We start from the raw sequence: 16,355 nt of genomic DNA, 5'->3' as shown, positions 1-16,355 counted from the left end.
TTCCTCTGCAATCTTTTCTCAAATTTAAAATGCAATTTGCTTTGGCCATAGGCCTTTCCTTCCTCACTTAATCAACCACGTGATCGCTGCCCCTCTTTCGTAACACCGCTTTTTCCCCTTATGACTAGAGAAAACACATCCTTTTCAAAGGATTATCTGTTAGCATTTTGAGAATTAAATATTCCTTTCACAAAAGCATAAGATAAAAAATGTTTTCTATGGTCTTTAGATGACTGAAACCTAAGATTTAAATAAAAAGGTTACTTAAGCCCAGGATGGCTAGCACATCATAGCAAACACATCATAGTGAACATAAGGTGGCCAGCCTACATCACTAGATTTTCTAGCGACAGAACAGGTAGGGCCACACAGAGTGAGAGACATGGTTACAGATATCCGCCGAAGGACAATACCTTGGAATCTGCTTTTCCTCTTAAAAGTGAAAGCAATTTTAAATACTTTGAAGATACACTTTCGATCCCGTACTGAGGAAGGAGATAGAAAATAGGATTTGAGTATTCTGTGCTTTGAAATAATTATCATGGGTTCTTGTCAACTCACCTTGTTGATCAGCATCGGCAGTTCGTGAAACAAGGGCACTGACCGCTGGAAAGGTAATGCTAGACATGGCCGCCACTGCCCCAGCAGCCCACATCATCCTGTAACCAAAAGCAGCAAAACAAAAATATATTCTTCACTGTACCTGTCAGTCAAAATATACACTTGAATTCAAGTTACTGTTACTGCAAAGTGGCTGTGGTACAAGGAAAAGGAGAACTGTACTTGGTCTATTCCTTCCTTCCTGTGTGACTCTGGGCAAGTCACTCTAAGGTCTGAGCAGCGGGTGGGGATGGGGAGCGTTAGAATACCATACGATACACATACAGAAACAGCATTACGTGTTTCCCCAGCCAGTATGACTCTGCAGGCCGTGTTCCCGCAGACTTGTGCTTCAGTGTGAAGCTACTGAGCTGACCTAAGCCTTGGATGATCTGGGCTTGAAACTTGAAATAAGTGTTTTAGACCATTAAAATTGTGAGTGCCACTTCGTAAAAACTAGTCTGGAAAACAAAACATCCATCAAAACACATTCTTGGGGCACCTGGGGGGCTCAGTTGTTAAGCATCCGCCTTCGGCTGAGGTCATGATCCCAGAGTCCTGGGATGGAGCCCCACATCGGGCTCCCTGCTCAGTGGGGAGCCTGCTTCTGCTTCTCCCTCTCCCACTCTCCCTGCTTGTGTTCCTGCTCTCGCTCTCTCTGTTAAATTAAATAAAATCTTTAAAACAAAACAAAACCACTCTTGATGCTTACTACTATTCGGTCCTAACAGAGGTAGTATGTTTGGGGGAATGAAACCTGAGTGAACCGAGTTCAGTCCCATCATCCTGAGCATGAAGGCGCAACTGTGTGGCCCAACCTTGACCTCACTACAGCCATCACCCTGCAGGCCACCAGACTGGCAAGAAAAGGAAACAGCCTTCTCTCTGACAGGAAGCTGGGGCCAAAACAATAGGGCTTTGTCAATGAACTTCTGGTCTGTCATCAGTAATGATCACTGATGTCACATGTTTTTTTCTAACCAGAAAAACAAAGAAGGTAAATAACACTAGCTTTCAGGGCTTTGCTGCTTTGAGAGTACATGTTTTATCCTAATGACATACTGATACAGATTAAATGCTCATTAGAGATTTAAAAACGAATCTCATTAAAAAAAATCTGTCACATAGAAAATGTCACACCCCTCTACCCTCAAGCCATTCTAGAATATACAAATACACAAGTGAGAAATCTGTATTGTATACAGATTTTATATTGTATATTGTATACAGATTGTATATTTTGAGAGAAAAAAGGCATAGTAGGAGATGGACTAAAATCTAATAATAAGCCTTAGATGAGAAGCAAATAAAAGTCTGTCAATTAGGGGCACCCACGTGGCTCAGTTGGTGGGGTGTCCAACTTGATTTTGCCTCAGGGTCCTGGGATCGACCCCCCCCCGCGTCCCTCCCCCTCCACTCAGCGGAATCCACTAGGGATTCTCCCTCTCCCTCTGCCCCTCCCCCACTCACGTGTATGCTCATGCTCTCTCCTCTCTAAAATAAAAATCTTTTAAAAAGTCTGTCAGTTATACCTCAACAAAACTGGGAAAAAATGGGCAAATATCAAAATTTTAAAAATTAAAATATACCTACCAAGGTTCTGAACCAAAGCCATACCATGCCAGCTGTAATATTTGAAATCCCAGACCCAATAAAATGGTGTTCTTATTTCCAATTGACCGCATAAGTAAACTCAAGACTATGGTCTAGAAAAGAAGAAAAACCAGAATGGGATGGTTTGTCAGGAAAGAACTTTTTAAAAATAAAAATAAAAAATACTTGGTGACGTCCTTCAGTCTGTAATATAAAAGGACTACCACTTTTCTACATTTTGGCATTTTTAGCAGTTGCCCTGAATATATCTTGAGACTATTACTCCAGGTCATATAGAGCAAATGAAAGATCCCTTTGCTGACACAGATCCAGATCCAGGGAAGAAGAAAAGTGAAAACAGAAAAGTTGAACTTTCTATTCGGTACCTTTCTATTGACTGCTTAAGTCAGAAACTGTAAGCAGTAGCATCAAAAGGTCTGAACAGGGGGCGCCTGGGTGGCTCAGTGGATTAAGCCTCTGCCTTAGGCTCAGGTCATGACCTCAGGGTCCTGGGATTAAGCCCCGCATCAGGCTCTCTGCTCAGCGGGGAGCCTGCTTCCAATCTCTCTCTCTGCTTGCCTCTCTGCCTACTTGTGATCTCTATGTCAAATAAACAAATAAAATCTTAAAAAAAAAAAAAAAGGTCTGAACAGATGATTTGGGGATCCTGGTTATGTAACTGCTTTAAAAGTTTTTACGGGTCCAAGTTAATCCAAAATGCTTATCCTCCCTCTAAGCAAAACTGAAACATTACAAGAATTACTTTCTATCCTTCATCTAAATTATTGCTGAAAGCATGATGCTTTTACAAACAGTAAACAGGTGTAAGTGTGATTTGGGAAACATACAGCATAGGAAGGAAGCCTTCGGAAAAACAGCCTGGATCATGATCTTGGCTCTAACTATGTGACCCTGGGCAAGTTACTTCACACTGAAATAGTTCTGTCTCTTATAAAATGGCAATGAAGAGTACCTACTTCAAAAGTCTGTCATGTAGGTTAGAGGAGGTAAATGCTTAGCACTGTGCCTGGCACACTGTAATATTTTGGGTTGAATGGGTTTTTTCTTTCAAAGCGAATAGAAATTCAGCAATGCTTTGGGAACATGAGAAAGTATTTCTTGCTATTTTTAGAAAAAGATTTTATATCTTTAAAAATTTGTATCTCCCTCTGCCTACTGCTCCCCCTGCTTGTGCACTCTGTCAAATAAACAAACTCTTAAAAAAAAAATAAATTCTTTAAATTGAGGGTGCCTGGGTGGCTCAGTCAGTTAAGAACTGCCTTCAGCTCAGGCGATCCAGCAGTTCTGGGATAAAGCCCCACAATGGGCTCCTGCTTAGCAGGGTGTCTGCTTCTCCCTCTCCCCCGCCCCCCCCCTCATGCTCACACTCCCGAAAAAAGCTTTAAAATAAACAAAATTCTCTAAATTGAAATAACCATTTAAGAGCTTAATCCGATATAATCACAAGCCAGTGGAAAGCAAATGAAGAGCCCCGTAGGAGTTCTTGAACAATTAAGACTCCTCGATTTCTTCTTTCCGATTTCCCCTTAAAACACTAGCAAGTGTAAGAGTTCCACAAGGTATGGAACCTTGCTGGATTCTGTTCTTCTCAACAACCACAACCACAAAAGGGAACTCAACCTGAGTAAGCAGTTAGCAAAGAAAAACTACCTGTGTACAGGACACCTTAACTGAGAACACTGATTTTCTCCCGAAAGGCAGGAACTTCCTTAAGTATCTGTAGCTTTGTATCCCTAGTGGCTACTGTATGTTCTTAATATTTATAGAAAACATGATTTTTAAATAAGTCAAAATAGTCTCAATAATGGGATAAATTACTTAGTGTATACAGTGTGCTAGACAAGAAAAATTATTTGGTGTCCCTTAATTTAGTGTAACTTATTTTGTCCCAAAGGTTAAATAACCAATTTAACCAAGGCGTATATAGCTAGTTAACAGTTAAACGGACATCAGTTTTGGTCCGTTAAGGAAATATATGCCAAGTTCCTACTATATCCCACTGCTATTCTAGGTCTAAGGGAACTGACCCAAGGGCCAGAAAATAGGTCAAAGTACTGGTCAGCAAACAAAATACCTCATCTGGGAGGGAAGATAGATGTAAGTGCACTGGTTTAGAAAGATCATTGCAGGTTGTAGCTGCTATGGAAAAAGATGAAATGGGGCAGTGGAATAGAGGTGTTGCTTGAACCAGGATGGCCAGAGAAGGCCCTTCTGAGGCAACAGCTGAATGGGGAGGGAGGTGGCTACGTGAGTATCTCGGGGATCAGAATACTCCAACAAGTGGTAACGGCAAGTGCAAAGGCCCTCAACTGGAATATATTCAATAACAGGGATTATGGGACACAATGAGGTCATGTTGAGTCCAGGTTTTTTTCTGGTTGCAAAGGAAAGTAAATTTTAAACAAAAGGATTAAAATTTCACTCTACAGGGGCGCCTGAGTACTTAGTCTGTTAAGTGTCCAACTCTTGATTTTGACTCAGGTCACAATCTCAGGGATGAGGGATCAAGCCCTCCATAGGGCTCCCTGCTCAGCGTGGAGTCTGCTTGAAATTCTCTCTCCCCCTGCTCACACTCACTCTCTCTCTAAAATAAATAAAATCTTAAAAAAAATTCACTTTACAAAAATTACTTTCCCAAGTGGTGAATAAACGATAGGGAGACCACTTGGAGGCAAGAGCCATGGCTCAGACTGGCTCCTAGTATCAGAGATGGGGAGAGATGCTTCAATTCGGAATGGATTTTGGAGACAGAGGTAACAGGAGATACCATCTGAGGGACTGACTATGTGGTAAGGATAAAGAAAGGCAAAAATTCAAAAATATGACACCAAAGTTTATTGTGGCTCCAGCAACCAGGAGCATGGTGATGCCCACCAATGAGGTGAGCAGTGCTAAAGGGAAGGAATCCAGATTTCAGTTTTGGTTATGTCAAGTTTAAATGCCCAACATGTGTCAAACAGGAGCTCAGTCAGGGGCCGGCCTAGAGGTAAAATCTTAGGAGGTCACCAGCACATAGAGAACTAGATAAGAGCACTGAGGAAGGAAATATGTCCAACGATAACCCTGCACTCACATAAACTTTTATTTAGTGCCAAAGTTAGGCTTGCACGCCTCCTGGCACCAAAGAAGCGATGAGGCCTAAAAGCCCCAGAGGGGACGGCAAACATTTGGCTCCCACTGGAAAGTGTGTCTGTCCATGTTTCCAGATCTTCTCATTTGGGGGGAGAAGCTACACACACATATTTTCATATAACCTCCCAATCTTTAAATGGTTACTACTAATTTTTTAAGTATGTATGTATGATTTATTTTAAGATTTTGTTTTTTTAAGTAATCTCTATACCCCATATGGGGCTTGAACTCCCAATCCCAGGACCAAGAGTCAAATGCTCTACCGACAGAGCCAACCAGGAGCCCTTTTTAAAGTTAAAGCAGAAAAATAAACAATGGCTTCTAATTTAGCACTTAACTGAGTAGCGGGCACAATACAGGGTGCTCCAGTGACCAAGATGAATGTGCTATAATCCTGACCTCATTCACAGGCTACTCTTCCCACAATCTACCGAGGCAAAAATAATAAAACATAAACAGAGGTAAAAGCAATAGTACAGTGTATTCTGTACAATGACAGAGATATACCTCAGTTAGTATGGGAACTGAGAGAGAGGACACTTAGAGCAGAGGGTGGGGAGGCAGAAAGACCAGCAAGAACAAAGGCACAACGGCAAGCAGTAACACGAGCAGGCAAGCAACAAGTTATTCTCAACTGTATACTTGACATAAATGAGAATACAAGACAATTCTTCTACCTTTGGAGTTATATATTATACTTAATATTTTAGTTCATATAATGACAGCAACATAATGATCATTTATCTATATACACTACATACTTCCATTAACCTGTTTTTTGAAGTGCAACTAATTTTCTCACTTTTTAAAATGTGATTCATCTCAAAAAATGGTATTTCTACGTAGGCCTCAAAAGCTAAATGGTCACTTAAGGACCATACTCCTTGTGGGAGTATGTCCAATATGTATGTCCAGTATGTCCAGTATGTCCAATGCTGGCTGGCTGGCAGCTCATATCCTCCCACATTCCCAAGCACTGCAAGCGCTCCGCACATAAGCCCAACCATGCCCCCTCCTGTATCCACAGCTATTTTCCATCTTGTTTTTTTAAAGATTTATTTGACAGAGACAGACACAGCGAGAGAGGAAACACAAGTCGGGGAGTGGAAGAGGGAGAAGCCGGCTTCCCACTGAGCAGGGAGCCCTGGGGCAGGAAGCCAGTTGGGGGACCCTGGGATCACGACCTGAGGTGTTTAATGACTGAGCAACCCAAGCGCCCCTGTTTTCCATCTTCTACCTTTTGTGCTAGGTGCCCTCTGCTGAGCAGAGAGAAAATTTCCTCTAAAGCACCTTCACATCACTCCAGCAGTGTTACTGCCCAAATTTCTAAGGCATCTGCAGCTTCTATGATCAGTGACATGTGAAATAGCTACTCGTCTCTTACGTGTCATTATAGTAAATGTTAGCTTGTTCTCTTCGTCTAAATCTTAAACAATATTACCAAATGAAATCTCAGCAATGTATGAAAAAGATAAAACATCATGACCGGGTTGGGTTTATCCCAGGATTCAAGGTTGGTTTAACATTCGATAATTCCTCAAGATCAACTCTTACTATTTGTACATTTTCCTTGGTGATATGCTTCAGAAAGGTGTTTTTTAAAAAGCTATTTTTACATATAGGCAACAATATATTTTCCCCAAAGCTGAAGTGCACTTTTCTGACAGCCAGAAATGCACATTTAAATGCAACATTATTTCTGATTAAGGGGCTTCAAGATAAAATAGGAGATAGAATGGATATTAAGGAGAAAACATGATATAAGGAGCATTGGGTATTATTTAAGACTGATGAATCATTGACCTCTACCTCTGAAACCAATAATATATGTTAATTGAATTTAAATTTTTAAAAAAATTAATAAAATGGAAGTTAGAAATAGTACTAATAATACTCAATGCCATATGAATGCAAGTGTGGGGCAATGGGTATCTTATAGAATTTAAATCTGAATTTGAAACTTATCACTAAACCTACCAAAAATTCGTAAGTGATGAGATCTGCAGAAGGAATCCTACACCTAAGAGATGGTAAAACATCTGAGAGACCTAGGAAATGGACCCTGCCTTTCATTTTCTGAAGAACAGAATAAAACAAAGAAAGCTGCAATCTAGAAGACTAGATCTCAGGTAAGAAAGAGTGTTAGATTAGATCATCTACATCTACATCTAAGCCAAGCCAGAGAGGAAGAAATGGGTGGGACTTATTCACTGAAAAGAGAAAGACTGACTCGAGAAAAATTCTGGTCGCTGGAATATACTACTTGATCATGGAAAAGAGATTTGAGGCCAAGATGAAATACTCCTAAGAAAAATCCAAATTGCTGATTGATTAATATCTTATTTATCAACCAACCACTGGCTACCAACTGCATTTCCAGGGTAAGTACTTCACGTCATTCCTCCGCTTAAAACCCTCTAACGGCTTCCCATCTTTCCATTAAGTCTCAGCATAACCTGTGAGGCCCCAGATGATCTGATGGTTCCCCCTGCACCTCCTCTCTGACTTAATTTCTTGAAGGTCGCTGCCTCGCTTGCTCTGCCAGAGCCGTGCTGTCCCCTGGCTGTTTCTCACACGTGCCAGCTACAGTCCTTCCCTAGAGTTTTACTTCTGTACCTGCTGCTCAGAATGCTCTTCTAGATATTCCCATGGCCTGCTCTTCATTCCTTTGGGTTTCTGCTCAAATGTCACCAAGTATCAGCTGGGCCTTCCCAACCCCTCCAGGTAAAATAACAACCATCCCCAGTCCCTCTGTATCCCCAGCACCATTTTTCTTTATCGTTTTCATTATACCCGATACATTTACGCAGACATATTTTTGAAGCTTCTGTCTTATCCCACAAGAATGCAAACTCTACAACAGCAGGGATTTAGTTCAGTTCACTGCTACACCCCCATGGCCTGACACATGGCAATACTCAATAAATATGTGAGGACTGATATAAAATTTTTTACTTTATGCAGGTGTACTCTCTAGTATAAATCAATAAACTACCTTTCTGCTTTATACACTGTATAATGAGTAAAATGTGCCCATCCCCAAAATCTGATCCAAAGACTAAGTACACTTAATAAAACTGAATTTCTGAACCTACAAGCCTCAGATTCCTGACACTGGTGACTCCACCAAGAAAATGTCACGAGTATCACTTGAGGCCCCATTGGGATGGTCAACCAGGAGCAACACTCTACCGCCTCACTCTAACTAAAAAGAGACTCACCTGTGCAATAATGGAAAGAATGCCAAGGACTGCTATAAATGCTGCAACACTTTCCGGTGAAAACTTCATTATCTAAAAGGTTTCCAGAAAAAGTAACATTAATAAAGACAAAAGTGCAACAAAACCCATACTGATGCAAGTCCTTATATATTAACACTAAATGGGCCAGAAAAAAACCCACAACTCATTTATAACCAAAGAATTCTTCAAAGGAAGACTCTGGCTTTCATTGAGAATCACAATTGTAACAACTGTCGACAGACTACAAATAATAGCTACTTAATTTAGATTTGGTAATTCTAAGTCTCTTAATTTAGACTTAGGTTTCATAAATTTGAGACCCCTATCAAGCACTCAGAATCCATGTTATAAATAGTGCACTGTTTTGTGATTTTATGGATATCGATAAAGGCTTGATCCTCCTTGGTAAGATTAGTGTCAAGGAGGAAAAACGAATGCTCTCAGTAGAGCTTGCTGCTTTACTGGTACATGCCCTCCATGACCGAGAGACCAGACCAGACAGACGGATTACAAGCATCCCATCACTTCTACAGACAACACATAAGCTCAAGCCACATGCAGTGATGGGATAATCGTATCTTTCTGCAGAAGCCGAAGTCTTAACAGATATGCCTAAGGAGCATCAACCACTCTATGTAGGAAGTAAACCCCAGTGAGCTATTATTTACAACACAGGAGGCATTTAAAAGTCTCTGCTATCACAGCTCTCGACATGAAATATTTTTGTTATGAAGGCACTAAACAGTGGAAGAAAAGTCCCCCTTGGCACATTAGGATTTTACCTGTCTGAGGTATAAAAAGAAGCTGGAGTATTGGCCTGCCTCTGGTAGGTAGGAGAGGAACACCGTGATGCAGATCAGCAGCACTATGGAATCCTGGCCCACTTTTTTTAAGGACTAGAATAAGAAAAAGACTGATATAAGGTTTTACACCCAAACACCGAACTGTTTTTAAAAATATGCAGTGTTATCTTCTGGCAGTGTACATACAGACACTTAGCTATCTTTTCAAAATGTCTTTCATCCTCCCCAAACTATTCTGAAAAGTATTTCAAAATATTTTAAAAATACGTCAAGATGTTTTCCCCAAAGAAACATCCACGACAAAATACGAACACTGCACTGAATCATACATTCACTTTTTTTGCCGAAGAGAAGGAAAAAATGTAAACTTTTTACCGCAAAAGGGTCAGCCTGTTCCCAGGAAATGGGTGCCCCCCATGACGCTGGCCGCATCTTCTCGGGCAAAGACTCTGGCACAGCAACAAGGATAAAACAAATATCCAGCAACGCTATGGCTGTAGCCAGGACCACCACCAAGCTGTCCCCATACACACGGCCAAGGTAAGCTCCAATTGCGGGGCTGGTTACCAGACTTGCAGCAAATGTTGCTGAAACCTGCAATAAATCCAAGTGGACAGGAAGAGATTAGTCCGGACACCCTGACTCTCCTTCAGAGCTACAGATTTACGTCTGTCTTCCCGCCACGCTCTCCCTTTCCAGGATCCTACCTGTGCCATTCTTCTTATATTCTCTTCTTTTGCAGAAAGAGGAAAGAATTAGATCCTTAACTTAAAAAAATATGTAATGGCCTGAAAGAAGTCTAAAGAACAATGCTCTAGGGAAATCCACTGTCACTGTGATTTTTTTCCCCCAATATTAAAATTAAAATGAGATGAATGTTTACCTTGATGCATAAGGCTGGCTGAAATAAAGCTTAAAGACTTTGAGGTTTATCTTCTTTCTCATCAGTAAGAGTGTAAGTGCTAGTACAAAACTGAACTACGTGATCGTTTAGGTGGCAGAGTTAGGAAGGATAGGATCACAGGTCCTTGGCACTGAGTATATCACTAACCGTGTCTCTCTCAAACTTTGAGGAAGTCCACACACGTCTGGGGAAGATGCAGATTAAAGAGGACACAGGGGAGGAATAACAATCCCAGACGTGTCTGGCCTATTAGACAAAATGGCCGGCAAATCAGTAGACATGGCAGCAAGTATCACCTGACGGAGACCATGCTCTGTGCTCGAGAATTAGAAATTAATGTTGTCATGCGTGAGCTGTTCCCCACCTTGTGCTTTATTCTGTCTCTGTGCCATTTTTGACTTCTGGATGGAGGATTTAACTTCACAGAAGTGCTTATGTTTAGCTGTTTATTAATAACTGCTCAAAAGAAACAATTCAACTTCCAAAGGCCAGTTATTTGACACGTACATAACAATGTAGTAACTTTAAGCATCTCACTATTAACCCAAATGTCCATCAGCTGGGAAATGGCTGAACAAAAAGAGTACATCCCATACAGTGTAAAACTACACCAAAGTAAAAGAGGAACTACTGGTAAATGTATCAACAGGAATGAAAGATGATAACTAAGTGCAGACAGAAAAGACCATGTTCTGTTATTTCATTTATATTTAATTTCTATTAAAAGCAAACCTACAGGGGCACCTGGGTAGCTCAGTTGGTTAAATCCTCTCTTAGTTTGGGATCGGGTCAAGATCTCAGGGCTGCTGAGATGGAGCCCCACATCAGACTCGTGCTCACTGCGGAGTCTGCTCTGCTTCAGATTCTCTCTCTCCCGCTGCCCCTCCCCCCACTCAGGTGCTCAGTAACAAACAAAATCTTAAAAAAAAAAAAAAAAGGCAAACCTACATAGACAGAATGTACACTGGTGATTGGTTGCCTGGAAGGTGGGTGGGGATGGATGGCAGATGGCCTTTGGGCAGATGGAAATGTTCTAAAACTGGATGTGGTGGTATTTTGTGAGGGCAGATTTAGCAAATTAAAGATTTTTATTTATTTATTTTGGAGACAGGGAGCACTCACACATGCAAGTGGGGAGAGGGGAAGAGGGCCATCATCAACTTCGTATTGTTTAGTGTTCTAAGTTTATGACTGAAATTAGTTTTGTTTTTTTTTTTAAGTTTCTCACAATAGGTATTTCCCCTAAAAACTTCCTAATCCATGATTCTTCATGTCTTTTGAATCAAAGACAGTTTCTTGTAAAACTAAGATTCTGGCTGACACAGCACGCAGTCCTTCTTTATCAAAAGATCCTTGTCCCATATTTGCTGACACTCATCACTGTCCTGCTTCGATCTCATAATGATCTGTATACTATCATGTCTCTGTTAGCCTTTTTATTCCTAGATTTAATGGACAAGAGATTATACCACCAACAACTACTTAATTTCTCAAAATAGTATTCAGAGGTTGGCAAACTACCAGCTCTGGGTCAATCCAGCTAAGGATGGTTCTTACATTTTTGAAGAGATACACACACACATAGATACAGAATGAGACTCTTTGTGGCCCACAAATTCACAGAAACGTTCTGCTGATCCCTGACCTATACATTAGCCTACTGCATTTTAGAGTAGCCATTAAATATTAGTAATGTTTAAAAATTCATGACATTAAATAATTCCTTATTTTTAGTATTTTTTTAAAGATTTTATTTATTTATATGTCAGAGGGAGAGCGGGAGAGCGAAAGAGCACAAGCAGGAGGGAACAGCAGAGGGAGAGGGAGAAGCAGGCTCCCCGCTGAGCAGGGAGCCCCATGTGGGACCGGATCCCAGGACCCTACTAGGATCATGACCTGAGCTGCAGGCAGATACTTAACCAGCTGAACCACCCAGGCGTCCCAATTTTTAGTATTACTTAAAAAGAACTTCTATAAGGTAAAAATATTCTATAATTTCAAACCTGACATATATGGCTACTACTAAAAAATCAAAATTTGTAAGGTTTTGTACTGAAAAAAACTTTTGATATAAGTCATCCATTAGATAGTAATTGATTACTTTATTATGAAATGTATTTTATACAAAGAAGTAAATTTTGTAATGCAAAGGCTTACACTTGTAATATGAAACAATTAAAAAACAAGGTATTTTCCCACAGATACAAAGAACAGAATAAACACACATACCAGTCCGTAAGCCATACTTCTTTCATGTTCTTGGGTTATATCTGCCACATATGCAAATACCACGGAGAAAGTCACTGCAAAAACCCCAGAAACAGAGATAACAGCAAAATACCACCTAGGATCGAAAAAAAATTGACAAGAACCGTCAGAACAATTACCATTACACCGTAACTTTCCTTTATCCCTATAAGTGAGTGAGAGTAAAAAACAGCTAATTTCAGTCAATGGCTTACTAAGACAGTTCACGGATTCTTCTATAAATCATAAGCCATAGATATAAAGAAAATACACTCTTAGAAGTCACCCTTCAAAAGCAATTCAGTTACTATGCAGGAATACTTAAAATTGGACAATATATCCAGGTGAATATTTTACCCAATTGCTGAGCTGTTAAATGGCTTTGTTGTTGGTCTTACTAAAAAGAGCAACAAACTAAACTCTGTTGTAATTGATCCATTACTATTTCCCACCGTAGCACTACACAAAACGCAAAATTCAGTGGGTACAATGGAGAAACAAGTTACTCTATATTTATTTTATGCCTCTATATATTTTATGCCTCTATAAACCAGATGCTTTTCCATAAGCTATATTTGGCTTTTCAAATGTTGGCAAAACAAACATTTCAGTCTTCACATAGAAGAAACCTGTGTGGCAATACTCAAAAATGAAACAGAGAATAGACAATTACTGTAAAGAGTGAAAAAAGCTATTTTAAAAAGCAAACTATATTTTGGTATATATGATTTCAAAATAACTGGCCAGGAATAAAAACTTCCTATTGTAATGTTGAATGTTTAGTTTTAAAAATCATGTGTCATCATAATGAACTTTCAAATATTCCACTAGAGCTTTATTGCTTCCTAAATTTTTTTCTAATACAGTTTTTCACAGCAAATGTTTTGTTCATCTCCTAGACTCCTCTGATAAGATTTCATTTGAGTGATTAGCATTCATCAAGGGTTTGGCCTTCAGAATTGTATCTATCTAACCTACAAGAGGAAGATCCTGGCTCTTATATTCCCTTAGTCTTTCTAGATAGCCATGGAAAATACAGGCCATCTATGATGCAGAACTAACATTAATATGCAGTGGAGTAGAACATTAGGAGAATTAATAAAGCTACAACAAAATTGGGCTCTATCACCTTGAGAAATCATTCTCATTATTAGCTTTCCCTCCCTTCCTCCTCAGTGAAAGAATCCTGATTTCAGTTAAGGAGGCCATGAGCCTAGCATCTTGTAACAAGGAGGAGCATATGCCTGAAATTTGACCAGATACAAGCAGAGGTTGGATGAGAACTGTGTAGTTTCTTTATAGGAAGGCAGTGTGCTCTTCTTAGCCATTCCTTCTGTCTTGCTGCCTGAAGTGTGACACAAGCTGGAGCTCAGGCAGCCATACTGGACATTGGAGGTGCTAGCAGAGGATGGCAGAGCACAAAGATAGAAAAGGTCTGGTTCCCCAGAACCGCCAAACCAGCTCTACACTGCTCAACTCCTGACTTCTTTTATATGGAGAAAGAAATAAGCTTCCTTGATGTTAAGCAACTATTATTTTGGGCTGTGAAATCCCAAAGCAGTTTATCGCCAATAGTCTACACACTTCCTATAGTAGTATCTAGCTCTAAAATCATTATGAACTATTACTTAGCCACTATATTTTTAAGGACCCTCTGTTATCTGCATCAAAGAATACTGGAAGAATAAAATTAAAATCTATATAAAAGGTAAGATGGCAAAAAGGTGAACGAAATTAAGGACTATTCAGAAAACAATGAAGAGAAAGATATTTAATCATTGTGATCTGATTATGCACATACCATGGGCTGATCTTCATTAAAGGAATTGGGGCACATGTGAAAAATACTGTTAGCAGCAAGAAGGATTTCCGACCCCAAACATCAGAAAGAGCACCAATAAGTGGGGCACTGAGGAATGACAACAACCCCTAAAAAAAAGTAAATGAAAAAAAAAATGTATACAATCTATACCAATGAGCCAAAAATAAATCATTCTACTATCATAGAAGAATTTTTTAAAGTTTATTTCTAACATAAGCATAATACCACCAAAACTTTAGATAACTTATTTCTTGTCTATATAAAATTTAAAACTTTCCCAAGATTGTCTGGAATCACCTGCAGGGCTCTGGTTGCATGTTCATATGAAATGCTCTAATGAATTCCCAACACAATAATTCCACATTAGCAATTCTAGAAAGAATATCATGTTAGTTATCTGTTTTTATATTTATAGCCTAATTTTTATATTCATAGGCTAACTACCTATTTATAAACCTTGTTGGTCAAATGAAATCAAGAGTAGAGAGTATGCACAATAATCAAGACTTTACCATATGGTTCTATATTTATGTATTTTTTAATAGTTCTTTTCTCTTCAGGCTGTATTTTTGTTGTTAGCTTATAAAAGCATTTAGATCTCTGAAATAAAAACGCCACACATAAATCTGTTATGATGTGGTTTATCATTATATGTAGTTGTCTGTATTTGAGTCAGATCATTTTTAGATGACCAACGAAAGTAAATATATTTTTCTTTAATAATAAAGATCATATTTAAAACCCAGTTCATTTTTGAAGTGTTAAGCAATCCCCCAAGATATACTCAAATTGTAAAAATTAACAGTGAATTTGTCTATTAACTAACTGTTATACTGGCAGACGTATACACACGAAAGTGTATGTGCCTGTGTGTACACTGGCAAATACATCACTGATCCTACCTTTACTCCTTGAATTAAGCCATTCATCAGAAATGTATGTTTGGGAAAGGTTTCATGTAATACCTAAAGAAAAAATACAAAATAAAAATCTCATACCACATTTTACTCTCAGTAAAACTTCTACATTTATATTTTAAAACATACCTTCACAAAATTTTATCTCCTGTAAATTTTCAGATTTGTCTGATGCTATACATTTGAGTAAGTACTAATAATAGCAAACATTTATTTGGAATTTACGATGTCACAAAACACTAAACTGGGCACTTTACATATATTATTTCCTTCAATTCCTCTTAATGATCCTACAAGAACACTGATACAGGCAGAGGTTAAGCATCTTACACATGATTACATAGTATGTAGCAAAACTGAAACTGAACACAGGAAGCTGGGGTTTGAAAGTGCATGCTTTTACTTAGTATGCGGTGCCTTCACTGTTTGCCACATACAACTGACTTACAACTCCTTTACAGACAGGTGCAGGCATTATTGAGATAGGAGACTGGGAGAATAGGGAAATTTTAATTGCTAAAAAGTGAATCTAGAAAGACACCATAACGTAAGAAAAAGAAATCCCAACCTCTGAAAATGTATAACAAGTTACTCTATTCTTTCTAAGACTGAGTCTCAAACCACATAACATTAATTTGTTCAATGGGCAGCAAGTGAACCACTGGGTAGCCACTGGTTAAAAAAGCAACTGGAGGGAAAAATGACTGAAAAAATAAGAAGGAACAGCTACGATTTTTACAGCCTATGTGTCAGAGGCTTTATACATACTTTTACTTCATGCTAACAACATTATGGGTTATATAAAATATCACTCTACAGATGAGGCAACCAAGTTCTTGCTTGACCTAAAAGCCACTGCTTCTTCCATTATACCATGCTGTTTCTCCAAAAAATATAAGAGAGAATGGCAATATGGAGAATAAGAAAGTTGGGAAATCTCTTTAGGAAGAAAAACTATGCTGAGTGTACATTCTAACCCCATTACAGGGATTAAAATGCTCCCTTTTCTTCAGTTACTCTTATGCCCAAAACTAGAAATTTAACAAAAACGAACTCACATGTAAAAATAAAGAA

General features: G+C 39.1%; 1 protein-coding gene across 1 annotated transcript in view; it reads right to left on the bottom strand.

The window, feature by feature from the left end:
• LOC111143657 (major facilitator superfamily domain containing 14A) overlaps window positions 1–16,355 on the bottom strand; it is a 41,757-nt gene that overhangs the window by 3,042 nt on the left and 22,360 nt on the right. Inside the window, exons 3-10 of the mRNA XM_022497476.1 lie at window positions 15,267–15,329; window positions 14,344–14,471; window positions 12,525–12,639; window positions 9,767–9,985; window positions 9,371–9,484; window positions 8,568–8,639; window positions 2,194–2,306; window positions 562–659 (exon numbers count right to left, since the gene is read on the bottom strand). Coding sequence (XP_022353184.1) covers window positions 562–659; window positions 2,194–2,306; window positions 8,568–8,639; window positions 9,371–9,484; window positions 9,767–9,985; window positions 12,525–12,639; window positions 14,344–14,471; window positions 15,267–15,329 — 922 coding nt within the window. The remainder of the gene's footprint in view (window positions 1–561; window positions 660–2,193; window positions 2,307–8,567; window positions 8,640–9,370; window positions 9,485–9,766; window positions 9,986–12,524; window positions 12,640–14,343; window positions 14,472–15,266; window positions 15,330–16,355) is intronic.

Source organism: Enhydra lutris, unplaced genomic scaffold (assembly GCF_002288905.1).
Source record: "Enhydra lutris kenyoni isolate GAN:26980312 unplaced genomic scaffold, ASM228890v2 scaffoldscaffold9, whole genome shotgun sequence".
Lineage (NCBI taxonomy): Eukaryota > Metazoa > Chordata > Mammalia > Carnivora > Mustelidae > Enhydra > Enhydra lutris.
The sequence above is the reverse complement of the archived record's forward strand: the minus strand, read 5'-3'. Positions and strand labels throughout refer to the sequence as shown.